A 24,234-nucleotide genomic window follows, 5' to 3' on the forward strand; every position below is an offset into this window, starting at 1 on the left:
TATCGCGGAACAATTTGGGAACTGGATTCTGGAGGAAAAACTGCGCTTGCGCGTCGGAGCTTCAAACGCGTCTTCTCGGCAAATGTTCATGAGCTGCGGTGGTGAAGCTTTGTGGAGAGGTAACGGTATCGTGGCTACATTGTGACGGAGACATCAGGGAGACCACTTTTGTTAACACAAAACCGACGACCCCAGCCTTCTCAGGTCTATCAATTCATCTTTTAAATTATTTTTCGGTACGCGTTTTGATTTGCCATCCCAAAACCAACTATGTCGAACAAGGAGGAGAAACCCGAAGATAAACAGTCTTGGAAAGATTTTTTCTACAATCCACGAACAGGAGAGTTCATTGGTCGTACCGCCAGCAGTTGGGGTAAGGAATCGGCTGTATTTCGGCACTCATGTTATGGTTTGGGTTGCCTATTTTCAGAATACATTTCCAACGCAGCCCTTAAAGATTAAAGGCAATTTAAGGTTCAAGATCTGATTGCCTTAATGGATAGAAACGGGCGCTCATCAACATGTTGGCCAATACAAATGCGTTGATGTAAAAATATATATATTTGCAATATTTGAGTCATAAACTAGGCTATGCAATGCATAAACAATCATAATTTGCTATGCACCCAATTGACGCAGACTACGATGTTGTAAATTATTTTCCAGTCTTGTGTCCAGACACTTATTTTAACACAATTCGTTACAATTCCAGTGTATTTAGACAAGCTACCTCAATTGGTCTTTGATCTTGTACTGGTGATCCTCCATTCTCATCTATCGCTATCTTGGACTCTGATTACCTCAAAGCTGTAAAACTTCAAATTCGAAGTTGCATGATTTTCGTGTAATTAGCCATCAAATCACCCGTACTGAAATTAGTTACAGATTTGGTTAATCTCTAAAGTGCAGGCCGAGGTTTCTGCAAATATTGCATCAATTAAGTCTCTTAATTGTAACTTGCATCAGATTGCATTTTATAGTCTAATGGTGAATGTGGTCACGTAGTAGGCTATTGAGATAGTGAGAGGGTAATCTCAGTTTATTGATTTGAATGTGTAGGAATTTGCCCAATTCTTCCTCGTTAGTCAATCCGACAGCATTACACGCGGTTGAAGGGCGGCGTGGGAGCGATGGGAGGGGTGATCTACAGTAACAGGACGGACTCAATTTGGAAAACCTCAATTTAAATGACTTTTCCGACGTGGATTGTAACCAGAAAAATAATTGATCAAGTGTCGCAGAGCTGTCATTGTTCGGCGACATTTTGGTTGCCAAACGGTGTAAAGTAGCCTACCCGTAAATTGAACTCTATTGTGTCACTCGAGTCTTGGCGTGTTTGGCCTGCCTACATGCGATCCTCTTCTGTTCCGGTAGGCTGTGTAACCCATCGGCTACGACTTCCGAGACATTTTGATGGGGGTCCCTGTCAGTTTTCTGAAAGGTAGTAATCATTCATATAGCCTATCATTAATAATATCATGAATTAAACATTTAGGCGACTATTTTGTATGACGACGTGGTTCTGTTTTTATTCTCTCTGCAACCGGAGATACACGTTTTTCGTGTAGAACAGGGGTGTCGAAGTCCGGTCCTCGAGGGCCGCTGTCCTGCATGTTTTAGATGTTTCCCTGATCCAGCTCACCTGATTTGAATGAAGGGTCGTTACAACAAACCATTTAATTGAATCAGGTGTGTTGGAGCAGGGAAAAATCTAAAACATGCAGGACAGCGGCCCTCGAGGACCGGAGTTCGACACCCCTGGTGTAGAACCACAAGCCTTCAGGCCCATGGACTTTTTTTTTTTTACCATTAAGTGTGCGCATGTGTAAGTGCGCTTGTGCTCATTTGTGGACGATAATTACGCACAGCTGATTCCTTCGCAACATTATTTTCTAGTCAAGGGTTATGAACCTTTTTACTGTTAGTTGATATTAATTTGTATTATGATGGAAAATATATAAGTATTAGAAAGGCACTATTTTGTTTTTGCAGAATACAGGGGCATATTTTATTATTCTAGACAGTCAAGCGTTTCCCCAGTTGTCATCAAGCGTTGGCTGTCATTCTCAAGTGCTGATTTTAAACAGGGAGGGATGTCACATCAACGATGTTTAGGATGTTTTACTTTCGTAGTTGTTCACGCATCCTGTTCTCCGGGTCAAGACAGAGTAGAGAGAGCCACGTTAAAGATGAACAAGTGAAGGCTGCTGTTGAAGAGATAATATGTTTGAGTACATGGACTAAACTCTCACAGTCGTTCATCTCACAGCAGAGCTCTGTGGATTATCTGAGTTTTGGGCTGGTATATGACACTGCTCTTCTACTGATAGCCAGCATTCACCATATCTTTCTCATTCTTTAACACCATGTACACACACCATATAGGAACCTACAGTACAACAAGGAGATGCAAAATCTTTTACTTTGTCTCCTCAGCTGTTTTTTTTCTGTATCTGTTGGGAGAGTTGAGAGTTTAGTGCCAAAGCAGCAAATGAATAGTCCTGACTCTGGTCCTGTTGGTATTTACTACAAAGGTTTGTGAGGATCAAAAGAACCTTCTTGTTCTCCAGTGGGATCAGCCATGTGGCAGTGATGGGGGTCTTTCACATCACCAACAATGACCCAGTTATGAGGCTTTATCAATGAAGTATGCTGCTGCCTTTTTCTGTGGCGTCCAGTTAATAGAGGCTTGAAACCCCTGCAGGTCACAGCTGCTTGTTTCATGGATGTAAATATTATTCTCTAATCCGTCATTGGACTTTAAACTGTTGGAGGAAGGGGGGGGGGGGGGGGGGGGGGGGGGGAGGGGGTGCGGCGTCTTCAGTAATCTGAGAATGTTTACGATCTCCTGGTCCAAAAAATAGTTTTTGTCTCACCTCTGTTGTGTCCCACCTTAAGTTTGATTCAAGCACTAGGTTGATGCTGTGTTGGACAGTTACACAGGCTTGTGACTATGGGTAGAGAAAGCTGTGCTCTCCATGCTTGCCCAGAGGTCAGCTGTTAGGAGTAGGAAGCCACAGGGAGACCCAGCTGTTACAACCTAACCATTGCTATCTCATTAACACTCTCTCTCTCTACTCCAGTGGTTGGTCTGGTTTCTAATGCAATCACTGAGCCATTTTGCAGCAGAGACAGATTATTTATCTAACTGAACCAAGTAGAGAGATGTATCCTGTGCCACTCTACCTGCCTGGAACTACTCTCACATGGTTAGAGAACCTGTGGAGGGAGGGACTTCCTGTTCTACTCAGGAGTAGGAGTCTGTGAGAGGTGTGGGGGACCAACACATTAGCTGTGAGAGGAACATTACCCACAAGTCTAGTTTGTTTATGCCAAATGCCACACCCCACCTAAAATATCGCAGGCCTATGGGGAAGATGTTGTCCTGGGGTGGGATTAGGTTTAAGCTTGTTGTCGAAGGCCTTGTCAAACTCTTGGCTGGCACGGACACAGAAATTAATTGCCCATGTGTGAATGAGACTTGTGGTATGTGTCATTTCGTGTCAAGGTTTTTTTCTGTGTTTGGTTATGTGCACGGAAAGACTAGGGATAGTATTGCCTCATGGAGACTTGGCTCATGGCGTGTCATAAAAAAAAACCCTGTCCACTTCACTGACTTCGCCAATGCCTGTTCTTGGCATTCTCTGGGTTGTGTAAAGTATACCTCCACACGCCCAGCCTCGCCCTCTCTGGGACCCAGTGCCGACCGTCCTGGCCTCCTTATCAGGGTATTTATAAACCCCTGGGCCAGCCACACCAGGGGGGGGGGCAGAGCCACACACTTGTCAGTGGTCTGGAAGATTCCATTTCACCCAAAACTGTAAAGAACGTGAGCTTGGGAACAGCTGGGTTTGAGAGCAACCCAGCCATGTTGGAGAGAACTTTCCCACAGGTCACTTTCCAGAGAGAGGGCTGCAGGGCCAGCATGGAGGTGGGAACTGTGTCTGCAGCAGGGTTAGAGGATAATGAGAGGTTTGAGTGATTATTAGGGTGCTTGGCACAAGAGAAGCTGTGTGTGTGAGAGAGAGTGATTTCGTCAAGTGAGCACAGGTAGCTAGACCCTTTTAGGCATGGGCAATGGCCACCCTCAGCCCGCTCTCGATCAAGGCCGGATCAAATTTAAACTGTCTAAATTGGCCTTTCAATATTAAAGTCCTCCGAATGATCGCCAGTGTAATTTCACCATGACTGCTTTTAATGTCTTTGTGATCAACAACTGCAGTGATTGACTAGGTGACAGTGAAGTTGGCACACAATATGGCTGCAAACCGGTGCCTGTCTACAGTACATCCAATTTAATGGGAGTGACGGGAATTAAGGGCATTATCTGGCAGTCTCACATACTATACAGTATGCTTACTGCCCAATATGGTAGATTTTCTGATGTGGACCAAAAATCCCCAAATGTTGGTCAGTTAATTTGTTTACAGTGTAGCTTAATGTGAGGTGAATAATGATACTGGGCAGGTATACATTTACATTTAGTCATTTAGCAGACGCTCTTATCCAGAGAGACTTACAGTGAGTACAGGGGCATTCCCCGAGGCAAGTAGGGTGAAGTGCCTTGCCCAAGGACACAATGTCATTTGGCACAGCCGGGAATTGACCCGGCAACCTTCTGATTATCAGCCCGATTTCCTAACAGCTTAGCCACCTGACTCCAATACAGTATGCATGCACTGGATGCAGAGCAGTGGGTGGGGTGTCTTGGGGGAATGCTTTGCTGCCTGAAAGGATGTAGGTAAAACAAGTGTGTAGCGGCAGTGCATTAGAGAGAGGGACTTAAGTGGCGTCAGTGTTGTTCTGTAAAGGGAGTGTCGGTGGAGATGATTGTAAAAGGTGCATCAGAGTGTACTGAGCGACCTGCTGATTGACTGTGGAAGACTGGATCCACGACCAGCTGACTGACAGGCTCGCGCTGGTCTTGGATCGATGGGGAGCCTGGATCAATGCTCCAGCTGCAGAGAGGAGACAGACCACGGCCCCCGCCGGGCTACCCAGAGCAGTGTTCCTGGAAGGTCACTCTTGGCTTGAACAAAATCAGGACATCCATCAGGACTGTGTTAGTAAGGTCTTAGTTACGTACAATATTCTAGCATTATGTAAAATATTTGCAAGTCTTGATATAATTGGCGCTGGAGGCTTGAAAGGGAAGATATTCAGCTAATGAGGAATTTTACATTCATCTTCTATCTGTCTGGTTTAGCAGGCTGTATATGGATGTTCATACCTTCATTCTGGTTGATGGGTGTGATAGACTGTGTGTGTGTGCATGTGCGTGTGTGGAGCCCCGGATCCATCTGACGCTCCCCACCAAGTGAGCTCCTCTCCTCAGGCCACTGCTGTGCCATCACTCACTGTCCTCCCCCACTATCTATTAATAGTATCTGTCTACCTCAGAGACTTCAGGAGAAAAAAAAAATGCATCTATAATTAAACCATCTCTCACTTTCACTCTCACTCTCTCTCTATTCCTCAGCTCTTACAAATGACAGCCGTATGATATTTGTTCTTCCACTGCATTGATATTATTTTTAGTCCATTAAACAGCAGGGAAATTTCAGCTCTGTTATCCCTAGTATCTTCTCTGCCCAGAGAGTCCAGTTTAACCACTCAGGAATGGTTATGGTTTCTTGCTATACATTTGTATTCTTCTATATTTTTCAAAGCAATCATTTATATTTATAGTATTTAATACCACATTGGAGACCGAAGGGGAAAACGAAACACAGTAATTATTGCATAAATGTTTTGCTGTTCTTTCCCCCTAATCTTTCCTTCCTTCTTCAGTTTGACGCTTGTAAATTGTTGTTTTGGAAGCTTGCTGTCTCTCCAAATTAATGGAGCTGCCAAATAATTATTGAACAAAGATTCAAGTCACGTGACTCTGCCCTTCACTGCTGGAAAGAATGCTTTTGATCTGTTGAGCCAAGATATGTGTGATTAACAGAAAATAATTAGTCTCTCTATTTCTCACCCCCCATCTCTCCTTCTGTCTCTCCTCCCCTACTGTCCCTCCCTTCCTCTGTCCCTCCTCCCCTACTGTCTCTCTCTCCCCACCCCCCCTCCCTCCACCCTTCTCAACCCCTCTTCTCTCTCCAGCCCTGATCTTCCTCTTCTACCTGGTGTTCTATGGCTTCTTGGCTGGGATGTTCACTCTGACTATGTGGGTCATGCTTCAGACGCTGGATGACAACACTCCAAAGTACAGAGACAGGGTGGCCAATCAGGTAACACCCAGCGCACACTATTGACAAACATGCTCAGAATGTTGATTGAATTATTGATTTATTAAAGGAATGTAACAGCCAACTTAAAAACACAGCCAAACGCACCGCTGCAGTAAAATATTATGTGAAGGAGTCTGATGTAACGTCACATCAGAATATTTCTGCATCTCGTAAATATTTTATACATGACACTTTCCGCATTTCTTCCGTTTCTGTCTCACTCATTTGGGCTCTCATAAATACAAAACAACAGTTTCTCCCACCCCTACATAAATGTCAGTATCTCTCCCGTCACACAGGAAAGACTGATTCTTTTACACACATCCACACACACACACGAGGCTCCTGCAGTGAAGCAGTTAGCTGGTTGGCTGCCCAGTGGGCTGGCTGGAGAGCAGAGCGGCAGAGCTGTCTGTGCGAGGGCCTGGACAGTGTCCCTGTGTCGGCCTCCATTCACTCAGGCTGGGTTTGCGTGACACTGGAGCCCTGGCAGAACATGTAAACAGGGAACAAGTCAAACACTGTTTAATCATGACTGAATGACCGTCATGGAAAGAGGAGCAATAAGATGTGTGTGTGTGTTTTGGGGTATTTATTTCTATGTGTGTGTGTTTGTTTCTGTGTGTGTTCTGAGGGATGGTTCTGTATGTCTGCGTTCCTGTGTGTGTGCGTGCGTGTGTGCGCGTGTGTGCGCGTGTTTGTGCTGGATAAGTGAGAGATGAGATGTCTGACTCCCAGGCTGTGCAGGCTCTGTCCTGCTGGCCACCAGTACAGCACCCATCTGCTCCATCCCAACTGTCCCTAGCAGCTCCCCCAGTCCACAGAAGGAGAGCCTCCTCTACAGGAGCAGCTTGGCCCTTAAGTATTCATCGCAAGCTTCAGGCTGGAGCCAAGTGTATACGCTTTTACATCAGATTGTTCCCGAGCTCTAGCTCTCTCTCTCTCCCTCCCCCCCTCTTTCTCTCTCTTTCTCTTTCTCTCTCTCTCTTCCTCCCCCTCTCTCTCTTCCTCCCCCTTCTCTCTCGCACACTTACACATTTTGTACGATGGGGGGAAAAAAAGCACCCAGGCCTATTCACTCACACCATGTGTTAAGATAATTTCTTTATCAAGTAATGCACAGAGTCGGCAAGGAATGCTAGCACCAGTATTTTCAGAATATAATGTTACATCCTAAATTTCTCCGACACCATGTTAAGGAATATTGATCTGGGTAATGTGTGAGATTTCTCCCTCTCCTACACACTCCTTTTAGTGGCAATTAATTCCACCCACAGTGTCGCCTCTTCTCCGTTTTTCTGTCATTTTCTCTGTTTCTCCCTCCTCCTTCTACAGCATTCCATATCTCTGTATCTTCATGCATCCTCTCCTCCTTTCTCTATCCTTTCGTTGTGTCGTCCATCTCCCATGTGGATCGGTTTTCATTGTGTTGGCACCTTGAGATCAAGACAACGACCAACTGACACCTCTTCATTAATGGGACATTCTCATCCCCTCAGACCGACTCTGTGGCCACATCAAGAGGCGTTAATCTGTAGATCTGTTAGCAGAGTTGGCTGTTGTCTATGGTCTCCTCGTCATTGGATTTCTCACTTTGCAGTGACTACGTCGATACTCACTGGTGTTGGCAGGACTTGCTTCATCTGTTATCATCGAGGAGTGAGGTAGCCGTCACAACTTACAATGATAGGATCTTTGACTTCTTGACCTTTGCCCCCCCCAAGGTTTGGTGATCAGGCCTCACTCCATGGAAATCTCTTTCAACCGCTCTGACCCCGGCCAGTACCAACAGTACATTCAGCATCTGGAATCCCAGCTGCAGCGTAAGCGACTCTCCTTGTTTTTTGACTCATATGCTCTTTGGAATATAAGGTTGTTGATTGAAACGCATGACTAGGCAAAATGAGGACTTTGGTGCTTGTTATTAGATTGAATTGAATCTAATTTACTACGTGGTAAATGGTGTCCACCAGGGAACTGGTAGGAGCAGGAACTTTCTAACAGGCTCAAACACGTTTAAACACGTTCTAACACGTTCTAACACGTTCTAACATACTCTAACACGTTCTAACCCATGTCTCCTCTGGTACTTGCAGAATACAACGACAGCATCCAGGAACAGAATGATCTGTGTATGGTGGGGGAGTACACGGAGCAGGATGAGGTGCAGGAGAAGAAGGTGTGCCAGTTCAAGCGCAGCATGCTCAGGCAATGCTCCGGCCTGTCCGACACCACGTTCGGCTATGCCGAGGGCAAGCCTTGCATCCTGGTCAAGATGAACAGGGTCAGTCCCAGAGCCCAGCACCTCTCACCTCACACCTCTCACTAACGACCGGTGGACTGCCTCTTTGAGACGGCTGACAAGAAATGTTTTTCTTCTTCTGGAAGGTTGTTGTCGTAACGTTCGTCCCAATTTTCTTGTTTCCTTGAAGATCATAGGACTGAAGCCGCGCGGAAACCCCTATATCAACTGCACAGCCAAGGTAAAGCCAACTGCTGTGCATATGGAGGGGAGGGGGGGCGGTGTCTGTGTTAAAGATTTCTCCAAGTTCTGTTTTCTCCCCTGTATGTCTATATACATGTTTTGTTATAAATGTATGTGTGTTTTGTAGCGTCTACAGTATGAATGTAAGCACATGTATGTACCTGTCTGTTTTTACACTCGTCTGTATTTGATTTCTCTCCACGCTGCCTGTAGGGCCAGCAGTTCACTGGTGGGTAAGATGTCGGGTCCTGGGCCCCCATGTTTCCCCAGGGTCCTAGCCCTAGCTGCTCAATGTCTCTGCGCTGCTTCTGTATAGCTCTGTGATGTGACGCTTCTGCTGCCTTTAACAGCATCCATAGCTGACATGTTGTAGAGCTTTGACCCCCCCCTATGCTGTGGGTTCGGTGGAAGATCTCCATAAGTCCCCCAAAGCCAGTCAGAAAGGAATCTGGTAAATAGTCTGATCTAAAATGAAGTTCAAATAGTAGTAGGCCCAGGTGGTGTATATGCTGAAGGATCCGGAACCTTGTCAAAGGATCCGGAACCTTGTCAAAGGTTCCTCACTTTGGATCTCAAAACGTGTTCCGCTGCTCCACCGTTCCATCTAACACCTCCTCCATGGTTTCCCTCTTGCTCCAACATTCTAACCACCCTCCCTCCCTCCCTCCTCCTCCTCCTCCCCTGATACTTGTCCCTCCATCCCCTGGCTGAAACTGTCCCCTCGAGCCTCGAACATTTGTAATCTCCTGCAATCGTTCGAAAGGCGTACAGAGGGCAATTCGGCTGTCACCCTGCTTCCTTCGTTAGGGATGACAGAGGCCTTCTGGAGCCTGCCACTCCGCCTCTGCTCTCTGACTTGATCTGGGATGTTTCTCCTCACCGTAGAGGCGGCAGGAACAGAACCCGATTTCTCTTTTACATGCCCCCCCAACTAACATGTAAAAAATCCCAGCATCTTAGCCCGGAGATGCACTGCACATTTAGTACTGAGGCATCAGTACTACATGTGGTAGTCGGCTGCTGCTGTCCTTCACTTGAATGCGCTGGGTGGGATTGTGGAAGTGGACGTTTTGATGGGGGGAACTTGGGAGGGTTGAGCAGAGGTAGGCACACAGTAGGAGCTCTGCTTTAGTGTGGCGTTCGTAAAGTAGTGTGCTCCCAGGCTCTCTCTTCTCCAACCATCTATAGCCCCCCCCCCCCCTTTCTCCCTCTTCCAGCGCCAAACAGTCCAGTGTTTAATGGGAGGTGTAATTACACGTGCCATATCCAACGTTGAGTTCTCCACTCTGACCTCCATTGAGCCTTTTCCAATTATTCTAGGTTTACTTGTCACGGCCGCTGGTTTGTTCTTGAACAGTTTTTTTAGCCTCTGTTGCTATAGCAACCTGGATAACAGCTGTAGTGTGTGAGGGGCTGCTCAGTGGGGTTCTGTGATTCAGGTATACTGTATATGTGATGGGTGTATGATCGTAATGTGGCAGTTTATTTGCCATGGTAACAGTGAAGGTCTTATCTGGAATGCTGGAAGCCAACCAGCATTGCCTGCCATCTCTCTTCAGTGAAACATCCTGTGGTACACCTATCTGATACTGTGTAAAGTTTTTGTGTGTTTTGTGTGTGTGTGTATGAATCTACATGTTGTGTAATATGTGTGAACACACAAAAAAAAAAGCAACACATTGTGAAGATTTGAGGTCAAAGTGGTCTTTGTCAGTACAAGTGTGCGTGTTTCTTTGAACATATTGATCCTGCAGAGTGTCAACTGGGACAGTTGTTGCTGTATGAGAGGGTGTGTTGTGAGTGTGTAACTCTAAACCTTACCATGCTCTATGTAGAGAGAAACTATGAACGCCGCCTCGGGGATACCATTCATTCATGCTTTCAGGTCTGTATCTCATTCCTCCTCCTCCTTTCCCCACAGAGAGAGACCTCCCTGCAGATGCAATACTTCCCCAAAGAGGGGAGCTTGGATAAGATGTACTTCCCGTACTACGGAAAAAACCTGCATGTAAGTAGCCTCCTGTCTAGGACAAACACTGCTCATTCATACTGATGACTGTTTAACAGAGTTTAACCAGTGAAATTCTATCTGAGTAAACAACAAATAGTGACAAAAACTTCCCTTGTGCAGACATTCTAAATCAGTTCCCCCCCCCAAAACAGAATAGAACTGTGATACTAATTTGTTTATGCATGGAGGTGGGTCTTGTGCATCCTTTGTCATAAAGCCAGCCATGGTGAGTGTATTGTCATGACAACCTGTGTGTGTGTGTGGGGGCTCCTCCAGCCCACCTACGTCCAGCCCCTAGTGGCTGTGAAGCTGCTCCTGAGCAAAGAGGACTACAATACGGAGCTGTCAGTGGAGTGTAAGATCGAGGGCTCGGACCTGAAGAACAACGACGACCGCGACAAGTACCTCGGCCGGGTCACGTTCAGGGTCACCGTGTCCGAGTAGGAATTTCAGGGACCACCAGAGCACAATGCCAGTGTTGCATAAAAAATATCGAAGACCCCCCCCCCCCCCCCTCCCACCCAGAATGTCCTCACCCATCCACGCGGAGCCCAGTCCTTTCTAGGTGCTGGCCTGTACCACTGGCTACTGAAGGGGGTGGACTGAGGGACGCTGTGGTAGTGGGGGTGGTGTGCTCCTGATTATTGTTTTTAACCCTAACTCATATCACTGCAGTCACTGACTCCACTTCCCTGGCTGCCTCCCTCCCTCACTGCCCCCGGGTAAGAAGACAAGAGAATCGTAACAAGATGACCCCTCCCCCCCTCCCACACACACAAAAATTGTTTAGCCCCACCTCCCATTGAGTCAGTGAAGGAATAGCAACATTGTGCCAATGTAGGGACCTGTAAATAGCTGCTTTGGAGCATTTTGAGTTGGTGGTTTTTTTCTCCTGTAGTGCTGTGTAGTCTGCTGTGTAATATGGTATTTGTCTGTGTACATAATTGATGGGTTTAAATGCTCTTTGTCTTATCTCACTATGTCTAAACGCTGTAAGAATCAAACTAAGAAATAGATAAATAGTTGTAATTTAAAAGTATTGAGCAAGAGAATACATTAAGGATGGAAATGCCAAAAAATACATATAAATATTTACATTATTTTAACCTGTCCAACATCAAAGGGAAGTGATTTTTTTTTTTACCCTGACAGGAAATGTGCTTTGTACAGATGCCTTAAGGTCTGTATGAGAACAAATTTGAAATAAAGATGATTTTAAAGAAATCCTTCCGTCTCATTGTTTCTGTAAATCATGTAACGTTTTCAAGACATGTATATTTGAAAGACCGTTCTATCATATTATGGTGTGCTGCCCTCTGATGGTTGGTGGAGAAACAAACGCACATATTGTGCACATGCACACACGCACACATGCACCTATCCCAGCTATGCTTCAGTTCTACAAAAGAGAAGACATTTAATATGTTAAAATATTTTAATTCCCTCCCGTAATGGTTAGGAACTAGAACTCCAACTGAGAAAAACGGTAGCAGTACAGCCAGACTCCGACCAAAAGTACAGCCAGACTCCTTATGTAGGTCAAGATCTTACTGTATATCACCACCGGCATTGCACTAGTGTCACAAACTCCTTACACACACATACACACACACACGTAAGCCTATATATGTTTATATACAAGGTCCTTTTAATCACCTTTGTCCACTTCAAACCCTTGTGACTAACATAACATTTGGCATGTTTGTCTCTGTGATATCAGCCACTTACTGTGGAGTGGCATGCACTTAGCCTCGCAGAGAAGCTGTGATAAACAGCGTCCGAAGGTGACCTCTGACTGTGTTTCCGCTGTTTGAGCACACAGTCACCACAGCGTCCAGATATCCAACCCTTATCTCCCCAGGACCAGAGACCAGGCTGGCATCAGTCCTCACAGTCCTGCTGTGGAGACGCTTTCTGTTGCTGGATCTGTGGCCAGTCAGAGACCCTGAAACGCAGGTCTACCCTGGTCTTTTCACCCTCAAAACCTTGGATATTCTGGCATTCTGGTGTTGATATTGAGCGATATTTCCTTGTTTCCTTCCTGAGCATGTCTGGGTGAACATGTCTCGCAGAGAGTCCCTGGAGGAACAGCTCAAATGCCCGGTGTGTCTGGAGGTGTTCGCAGAGCCCCTGATGCTGCAGTGCGGCCACTCCTACTGCCGGGTCTGTGTGCGCTCCATGACCATGGACCCCCGAGGACAGCTGCAGTGCCCAGTGTGCCGCTGTGCCGTGGACGGGGACAACCCCCCGCCCAACGTCAGCCTGGCCAGGATCGTGGACTCCCTGAGGGAGATGAGCGGGGCAGGGCCTTCCCAGTCGGAGAGCTGCCCTGAGCACCACAACCCCCTGAGTCTGTATTGTGAGGAGGACCAGACCGTTATCTGTGGGCTGTGTGGAAGCATAGGGGCACACCGCTGCCACAAGATCACCCCTGTCCACAGCGTGTACAGTCGCATGAAGGTAAACACTGAGGCCCGACCTCGCCCTCCATCTATCTCCAATAAACAGCAGAGGAAAGTAGAGAGGAAACATCAACAGGATATGCTACATTATTCATTTTATCGACACTCGTGTTTAATCATTAGTTCTACGAGGAATGCAATGACTCAGCATTAACGATTAAGGTGGATGATGCATGGCTCTTGCTGTCATCTCCAAGTGTTGAAAACCCAAAGGAGGTTACCAAAGGTCCTTCCTTTACTGTGTGCAGTGATGAGGTCATGACATCTTTCAGAGCTGTAAACAGAAAGAGAAAAAAACAAAGTCAATGTGACCCTGGGGAGACATTGTCCCAATCTATCCTGAACTCCATCCTCCTCTGTTGATTTCCCAGGAGGACATATCCTGTTTGATGACAGAGTTCCAGACACAGAAGAGGAAACTGGAGGAGCAGATTTGTAAAATGGCCTACAATAAATCTCGCATTACCGTAGGTGTCATCGTGCAGAGACGTCTAAGCTGCCAAATGCTGTGTGGGATCAACGTAGTTAAAAGTACAAAGCACAACTCGACTAACGACACAATCCTTGGCATGCCGTTTCACACTGTCAAAATGTGGTCCAAGTAGAGAGACATGTCAGTTCACTGCTGGTAGAAAGGGGTGGTCATTCCTGACATGCACACATTCCTTCTCCCCTTCCCTCTGAGTGCATGTGCCTGCTCTCCTCCCTGTTAGAATGAGTCGGACGTGCTGAAGTGGGTGATCCGCAAGGAGTTTGGGGAGCTGCGGCGCTGCCTGGAGCTGGAGGAGGCTGGGTTCATGCGCAGGGTGGAGAGCACAGCCGCGGGCCTCATCTCCTCCATCCAGAGCCAGGCGGACGACCTCACACACACCCATGCTAAGTTCCAGGAGGCCGAGGGCACTCTGGAGGCCCTGAGCAATGAGAGTCACCTGGACTTCATCGTGGTGGGTGTCAGACGGCAGTGTCGCTGGAGACTGGAGGATTTCTTTTTTTTGTAACGCCGCGAGTGTCCAAAAGAAAACAATGCGGCAAGTCGTACTAAAAGGTGGACATTGAATTAATCCTCTCTTTGATCTCTCCTTGTAGAAATACGGCTCGATTGCTCCAAGGTAAGGAACACACACCTAGGCATCGAACAGTCTAACTTGGATGAGCTGTAGGTCCTGTGACTCACAGATTGTCTTGCTTGACCTTTGATTAAGATTCAAAGAATGTCAACAAAAACAACAGAGAGAAGAGAAGATCTACAGTTCCATCAACTTCAAACCAGGGTTCAATCACAGCGATATCAAGATGTCAGTGTGGAAGAGATTACACCGGAGGGTTCTGCCTGGTAAGGCTTAGTGAGAGGGGTGTGTGTGTGTGTGTGTATGTATGTGTGTGTAGGTGTCTGTGTATGTGCCTGTTGGACTGTGTATCTCTGTGTGATCCCCCATCCGCTTCCCTGTCTGCAGCCCCCGTGTGTCTCAAGCTGGACCCCCTAACAGCTCACCCCATGCTGGAGCTCAGCCAGGCAGACACCGTGGTGGAGTGTGGAGCCTTTCTGAAGAGGCTGGCCAACAACCCTGAGCGCTTTAGCTACAGCTACTGTGTCCTGGCCAACAGAGGCTTCTCCTCAGGGAAGCACTACTGGGAGGTCGTTGTCGGGGAGAAGCCAAAGTGGCGGCTGGGCCTGATCAAAGGTACCACCAACAGGAAGGGGAAGCTGCCTAAGAGCCCTGAAAGTGGGGTGTGGCTGATAGGTCTGAAGGAAGGGCGCGTGTACGAGGCTTTCGGCACCCCCCGCGTCACCTTACCTCTCTCCACCCAGCCCGCCAGGATCGGGATGTTCCTGGATTACGAGGGCGGATCGCTAACGTTCTACAATGCTGACAGTCCTGACGAGCTCGGGGTGATCTACACTTACCGCAGTGAGCTGCAGGGGAAGGTTTACCCGCTGTTTGATGTTTGCTGGCACGAGAGAGGAGCCAACAAACAGCCTGTCTCTCTGCCTCAGACCGCCAGTGACAGATGAAGGGGTCAAGTGTCTGTTGGGTTACAAGATAGAGCACAGCACCTGAATGTTAATGATAATGTATTACGTACCTTTCTGTAATCATTGTTATGACCAAAGGGTGGCGCTCATTCTCTGTGTCATGCAAACCAACCCTGGTGTTTGTCTAAGGAATGGGTTTCTGTGACAAACAAACCAGGCAGTCTTCGGGAAAGTGTGGTTTCTGCTGCCTGTCAATCCAAGTTGATTTCCTTTTTGGTTTATATCAAATGGAACCATTAGTAGCCTATGTATATTTTGTTAAATTGACAAAAATAAATATTACTGTTTTGTTTGCCAAATAAAAATAAATACGGTGACTGACCTGGAAGTTTACGGTGAAACTGCAGAGGGCAGAAGTTGTGTATTTTATGTCAGTCATATGATCCAGTCAGTATTTTATCTTCTAAAGTGGTAGGTACTTTCCAAAAAAAAGGCTTCCAGTCTTTTAAAGTGCAGTGAACTAAAGTCAGGGTCTTTGTTAGGGTGAAGTCAAACAAATAGAAATTCATAGGATTTCTACTTCCTGCACATGCACAAACAAATGCTATTCTGAGCTTCAATACTGGAGAAACCAGTTATCCTGAATTGAATACACAATGACATTCAAGAACAATGAGTATCAAAAGGGAAATAAAAAGGAGGCATTGTTCAAAAACCTGTTTAGAAATAAATTTAACATAAAAGTCAGTAGAATGCACAATGTAGTTTTTCTTTTTATTCATTTGAAACAATCTTTTAGAAAAATCTTCGACAGATTTGGCTCAATATTCTGTTTATATCAGATGATATAAAAATAGAGAGAACAGTATCATATATAAATTCTGGGTCCATAAGTGTAATTATATTTAGTAACTAGTTACAAAACTTCACAGTCATTAAAAATATATTGAGGGAAAACAGGAACAAATTGCAATCTAGAACTCAAATAATCCACAGTCCGTATTAATTAAACATAAGAAGTCCTCTCCTTTAATAAAAAAAAAAAGATGAAATGGTCTGCTTCTTTGTACTGTGCAGAACATGCCAGTGAACGCACACAAATCATTTTCATTCGACCCTCCTTGATGACTCGACACCAAAAACAGCTTCCTTCTCTCTAATGGTTAGTGCAATGCAGTCACATGGAAGTCTCTGGTGCAAAGTATCACGACAGAAAACATACAGAGCACACATTTAAATAAGTGTTTTCACAGGCCGTTTTTAACCTCATTTAAACAATGACTCACTAGTCAGTTAGGCCTCATGGTTATCTAGTCAAGCACACACCATTGGTCAACACGAATGTCTTATCAGACACAGTGTTGGAAGGCAGTAGAATGTGCGGTGACATTCTCGGTTTACAGTTTTTCTTGATTAACCGGCTTGGATACAAAGCAGTTTTATGTTAAAACAGAGACACTCCAGTGCAACCTGATAGGGGTAAACAGATTGGCTGAACATTGTCTTGACATACATTCAGTTTTACTACAGAGATGACCCTTGAGCTGATAGTTATTGTGAAGTGATTTCTAAAACCAATATACTACATTGGATGTTGTAACCCCTTAAGACACTACTAGTACACTGTGTGCTCACAGCTATTATGAAAAGGCTTCCCTGCAGCTATTCACTAGGACAGACTTTTAAGGCTTGATTTGCAGTAATGACAGCACTAGGCCCAAACACCCCATGACTGTTGAAGAGATTTTCTCTTTCTCTTTTAAAAAGAACCCAAAACATAGTATTGCTTGCAACTTATCATCTGATTTAAAGGGAATTTCTCATGTGCGTGGCTCACCTTGGACACTCCAGTCATTAAAAGTAGTTCCGTTTTCCAGTCATGGGGGCTTGTGCGGCTTATAGGCAGAAAAGAGGAGGGGGGGGGGGGGGGTCGAGTTCAGTCTCTCTGGTCATCCAGCAGGGAGCAGTAAAGGGAGGGGGGCGCTGGGACTCAAAGCCCCCCAGCTGGAGGTGGAGTGTCTGGGGGAGAGGAAGGCTCGAGCGGGTCCCGGCCCGCTCAGGATCTGAACACGTGAACGGCACGCACCACATACTGCCTGCAGATGGGGCACTCGTTCATGCGCTTGCCACACTTGGTGCAGGTGACCATGTGACCGCACTCCAGTAGGACACAGTCGATAGGAGAGTCCATGCAGATCTTACACAGGCTGTCCTCCATGCCTGGGGTGGTGCTAGGGTCTGGGGAGCAATACGTAAGGACCCTTAGGTTGTTTCACTCAGGGGACACTTATATTCATAATACACCGGAGGGTACATACTGTGTGTGAATATATATATATATAATGTGTTAATGGGTCAAAACATTCGACAGTGTGGGATGAATCTGAATTCTAATCCTGATGTGAGTGTAGCATGTGCAGTTAGGGATACTGCAATTGTGCACCCGCCTCATGCCTAACGATTGAGATCACTCTGGAAAGAGTGTCGACTTTCATCCTGGCATCGCATGAAGGAGAGAAAAGAGACACTCACCACCAGTACCGTCAATGGTATTCGAAACTGGAAGAGAAGGGAGAAAACAAAATCAGCTTTTAGCTTTCAAGCATTTAAAAAACATGGCCTACCGCAACCTGTATCGTGTATTCAAGCATTGTAGTACTGCAGTGTATTATTTTCAGGTCTAATGAATGACTCTCTCCTGATGTATGAGCGGCATCTCCAGAGAGCTGGAGTCGACTACTCCCACTCCCCAGGCTTGTGAGGTACCAAAAGATTCCCACCCCTACTTCCTACCCATGTTCTGGAGGTCCTTCTGGTCGTGGTAGAGGCGCGTCACTCTCTCCATCAGCTCCCACTTCTCACAGCAGCCTTTGTAGTTGACAAAGTTGCGAGCCAGGATCTCCTTGAGCTGTCGGACGCTCAGGGCCTCGATGTCCTCCGCCGAGGCCAGGTCAGACAGGGACGCCCTGCGGCCAGGCGCCAGCACCTCCTCCGTGTCCGACTGAGAGAGAGAGGGGGGAGGGGGGAGAGACAGAGAGAGGGGAGAGAGAGGGGGGGGGAGAGAGAAAGAGGGAGGGAGGAAGAGAGAGAAAGAGAGGAAGAGAGAGAGAGGGGGGGAAAGAGAGAAAGAAAGAGAGAGAAAGAGAGAGGAACAGAGGGAGAGAGAGAGACAGAGACAGAGAAAGGGAGAGAGAGAGAGAGAGAGAGAGAGAGATCACAGGTCAAAATACATTTGAAACTCCAGACCTCAAGACTATAGCAACACAGACATACAGAGATACAATTCAGCCACTCCTGATAGTAGATGTGTGTGCGTGTCAGCATGATGGACAGCAGCTGTTTCGGTTGCCAGTCAAGATCCCTGACGCTGCTGGGAGTATAACGAGCCTGCTTGACCACGTTACATTGACTTGTCAGCTACTGACTTGGTCTGAGGTCACAGAGTTTTCACAGCACAATGAGGAATCTGGGGAACGAAGAGCCACATGCCATGCCAGCTCTGATACTCATCACTGGATATAAGAATAGCCCCACTGCTCAGCTAGGAGGAGAACATTCTGACAGGTGAAGAATAGAACACACCATGCAGAAATGGCAATCCGGCCTTCACAACAAAACCCAGCTAGACAATGGGGACAGGTCCAGGCACAAACATGAAAGTGGAGAGGGACCCATTTCAGCCCAACCAACCTGAAGGAGCAGTTTACGTATAAATCTACTCTTTTTAACATGTAACATTGACCGTTACTCAGCTGGTTACAAGACATGAGGCATTCCCAGTAGAAATGGAACTAAAGTTATCCTCTCTTGGGATAATAATTGTATATTTATGGCACAAACTTTCGAAATAACTGGGAAGCGTTGTGGAACAGATTATAGTAGGTCTAAACACCATGGACTGTTAACACAACTAATAACCCATTTCCATTGTCCTGAAGAAGGGACACAAAACATCACATGGTTCAGTCAACAAAGACAAAATGTTCAGCGCCGACAAAAACTCTTAGTTAACAAGAACACCACCACGCATCAACCAGCAACAAACAAGTACTGGCAAGCAGACACATTTGCCTAAGACCGCATTGTTGGAAACAGAAACTAAACTTTATCCAGCTGTCAAGTCTGCTTGGTAAAACACTCAGTGAACAGTCTGGTTCACTAGATCTCAGGAAACGACTTGAGCCCAGGACAGCGCTGGGTCCAGGACAGTGCTGGGTCCAGGACAGTGCTGGGTCCAGGACAGTGCTGGACCCAGGACAGTGCTGGACCCAGGACAGTGCTCAACCCAGGACAGTGCTGAGCCCAGGACAGCGCTGAGCCCAGGACAGTGCTCAGCCCAGGAGTCCAGCCCAGCAGGACTAGGTGGAGGCAGGGTGGGAAGAACCAGGCTGTACCTGCTGCTCTTGTTCTGCCTGCAGCTCAGTGTCTGCCTCAGTGTCTGGTGTCTCCTCAGGACCAGAGCTCACCGACACCGACGCTGGAGTCTACAAGCAGAGGCCCAACACACCCACACACAGTTAGCAGCATGTCCATGCACCACCGGAGGAGGGGGGGGGGGGGCTTGTTACTGAGCATACAACACAGCACTTGTGGGGAACAAATGGTACGTGCTTAGGAGGCTGCAGCATGACAAGTCAAGGAAGTCTGCAGGGGACTCACCAGATTGTCGTCCTGGGCCTGTGGCTGGTGGGCGGGCTCCGGGGGGTCGGCTTGAGTGGATGGTGCTGTGGTGACGGGTGCCGTGGTGACGGACGCCGTGGTGACGGGAGCAGGAACCGGAGCGGGTTCTTGCTGTGTCGTGGAGGCTGGAGCTGGGGTCTGGGGTCCCGCGTTGTCAGGCGGAGGCGTCTGCTGGCCCAGGACAAGCTCCACCAGCTCCTCCTTCTCGCGGCACATCTGTGTGGACACCTCGTGCAGGTGGAGGTAGTCGCGCAGGTCCTTCACCTTCAACTTCATCAGCTCCGTGCGCTCGAACAGGGTGCCATGGAAACGCTGGCAGGTGTGGCACAGCCGCGGTCGAGGGTCCAGCTGAGCCGAACACCGGGCGCAGTAGGTCTTCTTACAGTCCATACAGACGTGCTGTCAGGAAGCAGGACAGGTTAGCATGCGGGCTTTCTCTCGGAGAGCAGCCATCTTGAAGGTTTTCACTCCAACACCATTTGTTAAATCGCCTGAATCATCTTATCAACCAGCAAATAACCCAAACCAAGTGTGTGGGACTAAGATCGGACCAAAACCCTCTAAGACAGTGGCTCAGGTTCAGTGCTATGGAGAGCTAAGCCAAAGGAAACACAGAATGTCCCTTAGACAGAAACCAACCCAGCTGGCACTGAGCAACCCTGAGTTGGCTGTATGTGTCCAGCTATACAAAGGAGAGGAAGGGGGAGTGTAAACAAGTTGTACGGGGGGGAAATAACTAGAATAGCAGAGGCTAGAGCAGAACAAGCATCGTTTTTTGGGCTGACAAGCTCTGACGCGCGTCGGTCCAACGCAGACCAATGAACATACCACATTCCTTTTCAAGGCGTGGACACGGCTGTGACGCTCACTGAGAGGCCTTGACAACAACAGGCTACAGTCAGGTCTGGCTCTTGTACTAAACTGTAATCCTAACTGGGAAAAAACTACTTATTGGGTTTGTTTTTTGTTGTTGTTTTTTTTCCCTCAAGGCTTTTGAAAAGTACCCTCGCCAAGTGGCCTGCAGTTGCAACAGTAGGAATGTGTTATATAGCAGATGTTGAAAACCTGATGTTTGATAGTATTATGGAACAACAGGGCATGACATGGACAGCAGGTATGTGAGCCAAGCTCCAGGCCTTCCTCTCATGGCTTCTCTGGTGAGCCCAGGCCCACAGAGCATCCTGTCAGCTACGGCTTCACAAAGCACGACATCAGCTTGTTTATGCCTACATGCTTCTAAGTTTCAAAAACATGTCACTTCATGTGAAATAAATTCAAGATATATATATAAATCTTGTGTAAAACGTGTTGTCTGACCAGGTGACGTCGTGCTTTGTGAATATATATATTTGTCTCTCAGGCCCCAGGGGTGGTAAACTAGTAATTTATTTAATTTTCAGTATCAAGGATGCAGTTCAAACTAAATCTTTTTTAACTTCAAAGCAGTGTGTTACTACATTGCTATGAATGGTAACTGACAGCTGACGTTCGATTTCTTTAGAGCACGTTCCATCAGTAGGCTTGATCAAACATACCAAACACCTAAGCTACATTAGTTTAGATAGGTTTCATTCAGTTCTTGCCCTTGGGCCGGCTCAGTTTCACAATGGGCTCGTATGAGTGGAACATTTGGAAATCAGTGGGGGGGGGACGACGACTATTCTATACGTTAGTCCCTGTGTACCTTCCTGGCTGGGGTGTCGAAGCGGCCTCCACAGGCCTTGCACGTGGGGTCCGCAAGCGGGGGCGAAGGGTGGCTGCTGTAGCCTGAGTTTGTGTAGGCCTGATGGCGTGTGCTGCTGTTGGTATCCTCCACGATGGTGGCATCCAGACAGAACCAGTTGCAGCAGGACGCCAACATATTCCTCACCTGGGGACGCAGGGAGGAGTGTGGAGAGGAGGGGGGGGAGGGGGATGGGGGAAACACTGGGAATGTACAGTAAGATGGGTGAGAGACACAAGAGGTGAAAGGGCTTCGCTAACCGCACAGCAATGTAGGTTTAATGTTTACATTCAGAATACACATTGGAGAGTATCTATAAGGGCTCAATCAATGACACTGAAACGGGATCCACAGTGAGCATGCTGCCAGCTACGAGAGCAGGTATCTGGCCTTGGGACACAGAAACAGGGGCTCCTATCATTAATTCACAGCCTGTGTGCCGTTTCAGCTGCAGGAGGCTAGTCACACAGCACTAAGTACTGTGACACCCTATCTTCCTCTTTACCTACTGGGAAAGATAGCTGGCCTCGGTGTACAGCCAGTTCAGACAAGTGTGGAAAAGGCAGTTTCAGTGGACATGGATTTACTACTTATTAAGGTGTAGGATAGGGTTTTTCCACACACTGACTATTTCCAACCAGTAACCTTGTTTTACCTCAATGTGTGACTCTTTCTATTCCTGCATGCAGTTATTAATAAGTAGAGGAAATCACAAATGAGGCTAGCATTGTCCATATGCAATGTTGGACATCTGTTTAATCTACTGTAAAGTAACTTTCCTACCCACATTTTCCACTAACGTGGACTTTGGTAAAACAATGAATCTAATGTAAGACCCGTCTTCAGCGGTAGAATACAAATGTAATACACAGGTGGCTGTTTGCATTACAGACCTGTGCTGTCATGGAGACCAAAACTAGGCAGAACAGACAGTTAGGTCACAAAGCTCTTCCATGGCAACAGCTGCTAAGGCCATGCATCCCTCAAGACTGCAACAGGTCAGTGGATACAGAAAACAGCTGAGGGGAAAGTGACTGAGTGCCTCAGGCATTTAAGGTCTTTCTCACTCCAGTTGATCTGATAGCCCCATCTGGATGATCTTTCGTCTCTGAAAACTACTTTTATAACTTAAAAAAATAAGTGGGTAAGAAATTGTGAATTTACACTCCAGGTTTGATTGGTATAGACAGATGAGGATTTAAAGGCTGTTTAGGACATTGATTAGTGTGGTCTTCTGTGTGAATTCATTCAGTTAACATGGTTAAAACAATTTCTTCCTAAGCTTCCCACTAGAGAGAGTATGATGACTTGGCACAACTAATTAGGTTAAGACTTTTATGAGTATTATACAATCACAAACTAAGTTAGGTAGTCTTGGGCTAGTCTACTGTAGTCTAGCGTGGCGTTAGTATGTCATTGACTCGTTCGTGCTAGTCCAGCTAGTTAGCACTAGCTATGATGATGTATGCTAGCTAACTAGCATAACTAGCATTACTTTAACTAGTAGCCATCATAAATGTAAATTATACCAAAACAACAGACAATGATGTTGTTAACCTCTAGTCGAGTAACGCCCCTAAGAACCTATGCATTTTAAATGAACTAATAACTAGGCTAATAACAATGTGCTAACTAGCTAGGAAAAGTTGTCAAACAGCTTGAAAGCCGAGGAGCTAGCAGGACTAGCAGCGCTATGTTAACTTACCTTGAAACGGTCAGCCAGGCAAGGCACAACAACAGCCAGAGCGTGCCAGCCTCTGTTGAGCAGCACAGCAAGTTTCCGAAAACTCTTCAGATGGCTGGCTGACAACCTATTCAACTTTGTTCTCACTGGTATTCTGACTGGTACAAAGCAAATAAGTTTGATCAGAAACGAAACAGGAAGAATTGGACTCCTGGTGACATTCGACACTCCCCCAGCCTCCCTCTGGCGTCGGTAGTCAGTCAGTTCGTTAATTGCTCAACTTGGAAATGTTGCCTCGAGAAGTTTTAAATCACTAGACAAGTTACTGACGAAAACCAGTAATATAGCGTCCTCTGCTGGACTAAGTGATTCTCTATTGGTTCACCTACAGCAGGTGAGATTGACATGCAAAATATTTTGCTAGTAAGTAACTATGTAATATGTGGTACACACACCAAAACATGATTTGACTTTGGAGCGAAGATTTATTGACAAATATGGTCAACACAATGGCCTAATACTCAATCTTTTTAACCGTTGCTCAGGATTAAATGCGAACGATATGTTTTTTCTTCATGCTAAACTTTTTTATACTGGTACCGTCATCTGATAAAAAAAAATGGCTCTAAAACTTGAGCAGCAACAGAGACAATAATTCAATTAAGTTGTTTTATTCAAAAGATTAAATACCAAAATACCAAATCCTGTGATGGTCATATGGACATGAATTACACCTGAAGCACCTGCCCCTCAACACACACCAGCTCATAGCAAAGCCAACTCTTGGTTCAGAATAACAACGTCTTCAGCCCGATGTTCATACTCTTGCAGAAAAAAAAACGAAGAGATCCAAACAGTGGGTCGGTTACCTGGACACAGATTAACCCCGTTTCTAAACCACCCCGACTGAAATCCACAGAAACATGTTTACTCAACTAGGCCCAATCTGTGTCCTGGTGATCATCCCTTCATGTCAAGCTACTG

At 46.6% G+C, this 24,234-nt stretch overlaps 3 protein-coding genes across 5 annotated transcripts; 2 read left to right on the plus strand and 1 right to left on the minus strand.

The window, feature by feature from the left end:
• The first annotated feature begins 70 nt into the window (after window positions 1-70).
• atp1b3b (ATPase Na+/K+ transporting subunit beta 3b) lies at window positions 71-11,950 on the plus strand. The gene is made up of 7 exons (XM_047035395.1): window positions 71-373; window positions 6,103-6,240; window positions 7,955-8,053; window positions 8,327-8,514; window positions 8,663-8,713; window positions 10,637-10,723; window positions 11,003-11,950. Exons 1-7 carry the CDS (start codon window positions 271-273, stop codon window positions 11,168-11,170), a joined length of 834 nt encoding a protein of 277 aa, XP_046891351.1. The 5' UTR covers window positions 71-270; the 3' UTR covers window positions 11,171-11,950.
• Window positions 11,706-16,244, plus strand: LOC124477925 (E3 ubiquitin-protein ligase TRIM50-like). The gene is made up of 7 exons (XM_047035999.1): window positions 11,706-11,718; window positions 12,747-13,186; window positions 13,560-13,655; window positions 13,902-14,132; window positions 14,275-14,297; window positions 14,391-14,521; window positions 14,643-16,244. The coding sequence occupies exons 1-7, from the start codon at window positions 11,706-11,708 to the stop codon at window positions 15,200-15,202; spliced, it is 1,494 nt and encodes a 497-aa protein (XP_046891955.1). The 3' UTR covers window positions 15,203-16,244.
• On the minus strand, window positions 15,924-23,510 carry rffl (ring finger and FYVE-like domain containing E3 ubiquitin protein ligase). Of its 3 annotated transcripts, none has more exons than XM_047035393.1 (7): window positions 23,272-23,510; window positions 21,528-21,713; window positions 19,823-20,242; window positions 19,558-19,647; window positions 17,957-18,164; window positions 17,696-17,722; window positions 15,924-17,401 (listed from the first exon to the last, which is right to left on the minus strand). In XM_047035393.1, the coding sequence occupies exons 2-7, from the start codon at window positions 21,702-21,704 to the stop codon at window positions 17,220-17,222; spliced, it is 1,104 nt and encodes a 367-aa protein (XP_046891349.1). In that variant the 5' UTR covers window positions 21,705-21,713; window positions 23,272-23,510; the 3' UTR covers window positions 15,924-17,219. The 3 variants fall into 3 exon arrangements, with proteins under 3 accessions (XP_046891349.1, XP_046891348.1, XP_046891350.1); XM_047035392.1 differs by having other exon boundaries at window positions 21,528-21,769; XM_047035394.1 differs by lacking the exon at window positions 19,558-19,647 and having other exon boundaries at window positions 21,528-23,509.
• Between the last annotated feature and the right edge of the window lie 724 nt (window positions 23,511-24,234).

This window comes from Hypomesus transpacificus, chromosome 15 (assembly GCF_021917145.1).
Source record: "Hypomesus transpacificus isolate Combined female chromosome 15, fHypTra1, whole genome shotgun sequence".
Classification (NCBI taxonomy): domain Eukaryota; kingdom Metazoa; phylum Chordata; class Actinopteri; order Osmeriformes; family Osmeridae; genus Hypomesus; species Hypomesus transpacificus.

What these genes read in the sequence shown, in the direction of transcription:
- atp1b3b (XM_047035395.1), top strand. Translation starts at nt 271, where the DNA reads ATGTCGAACAAGGAGGAGAAACCCGAAGATAAACAGTCTTGGAAAGAT. An exon ending in TCCTGGTCAAGATGAACAGG is followed by an intron (nt 8,515 to 8,662) that starts GTCAGTCCCAGA and finishes GTTTCCTTGAAG; the next exon opens with ATCATAGGACTGAAGCCGCG. An exon ending in ACTACGGAAAAAACCTGCAT is followed by an intron (nt 10,724 to 11,002) that starts GTAAGTAGCCTC and finishes GGGCTCCTCCAG; the next exon opens with CCCACCTACGTCCAGCCCCT.
- LOC124477925 (XM_047035999.1), top strand. An exon ending in TACGGCTCGATTGCTCCAAG is followed by an intron (nt 14,298 to 14,390) that starts GTAAGGAACACA and finishes CCTTTGATTAAG; the next exon opens with ATTCAAAGAATGTCAACAAA. An exon ending in ACACCGGAGGGTTCTGCCTG is followed by an intron (nt 14,522 to 14,642) that starts GTAAGGCTTAGT and finishes CCCTGTCTGCAG; the next exon opens with CCCCCGTGTGTCTCAAGCTG.
- rffl (XM_047035393.1), bottom strand. Translation starts at nt 21,704, where the DNA reads ATGTTGGCGTCCTGCTGCAACTGGTTCTGTCTGGATGCCACCATCGTG. An exon ending in TCGACACCCCAGCCAGGAAG is followed by an intron (nt 20,243 to 21,527) that starts GTACACAGGGAC and finishes GCTTCCTGACAG; the next exon opens with CACGTCTGTATGGACTGTAA. An exon ending in GAAGGACCTCCAGAACATGG is followed by an intron (nt 17,723 to 17,956) that starts GTAGGAAGTAGG and finishes CTTCTCTTCCAG; the next exon opens with TTTCGAATACCATTGACGGT.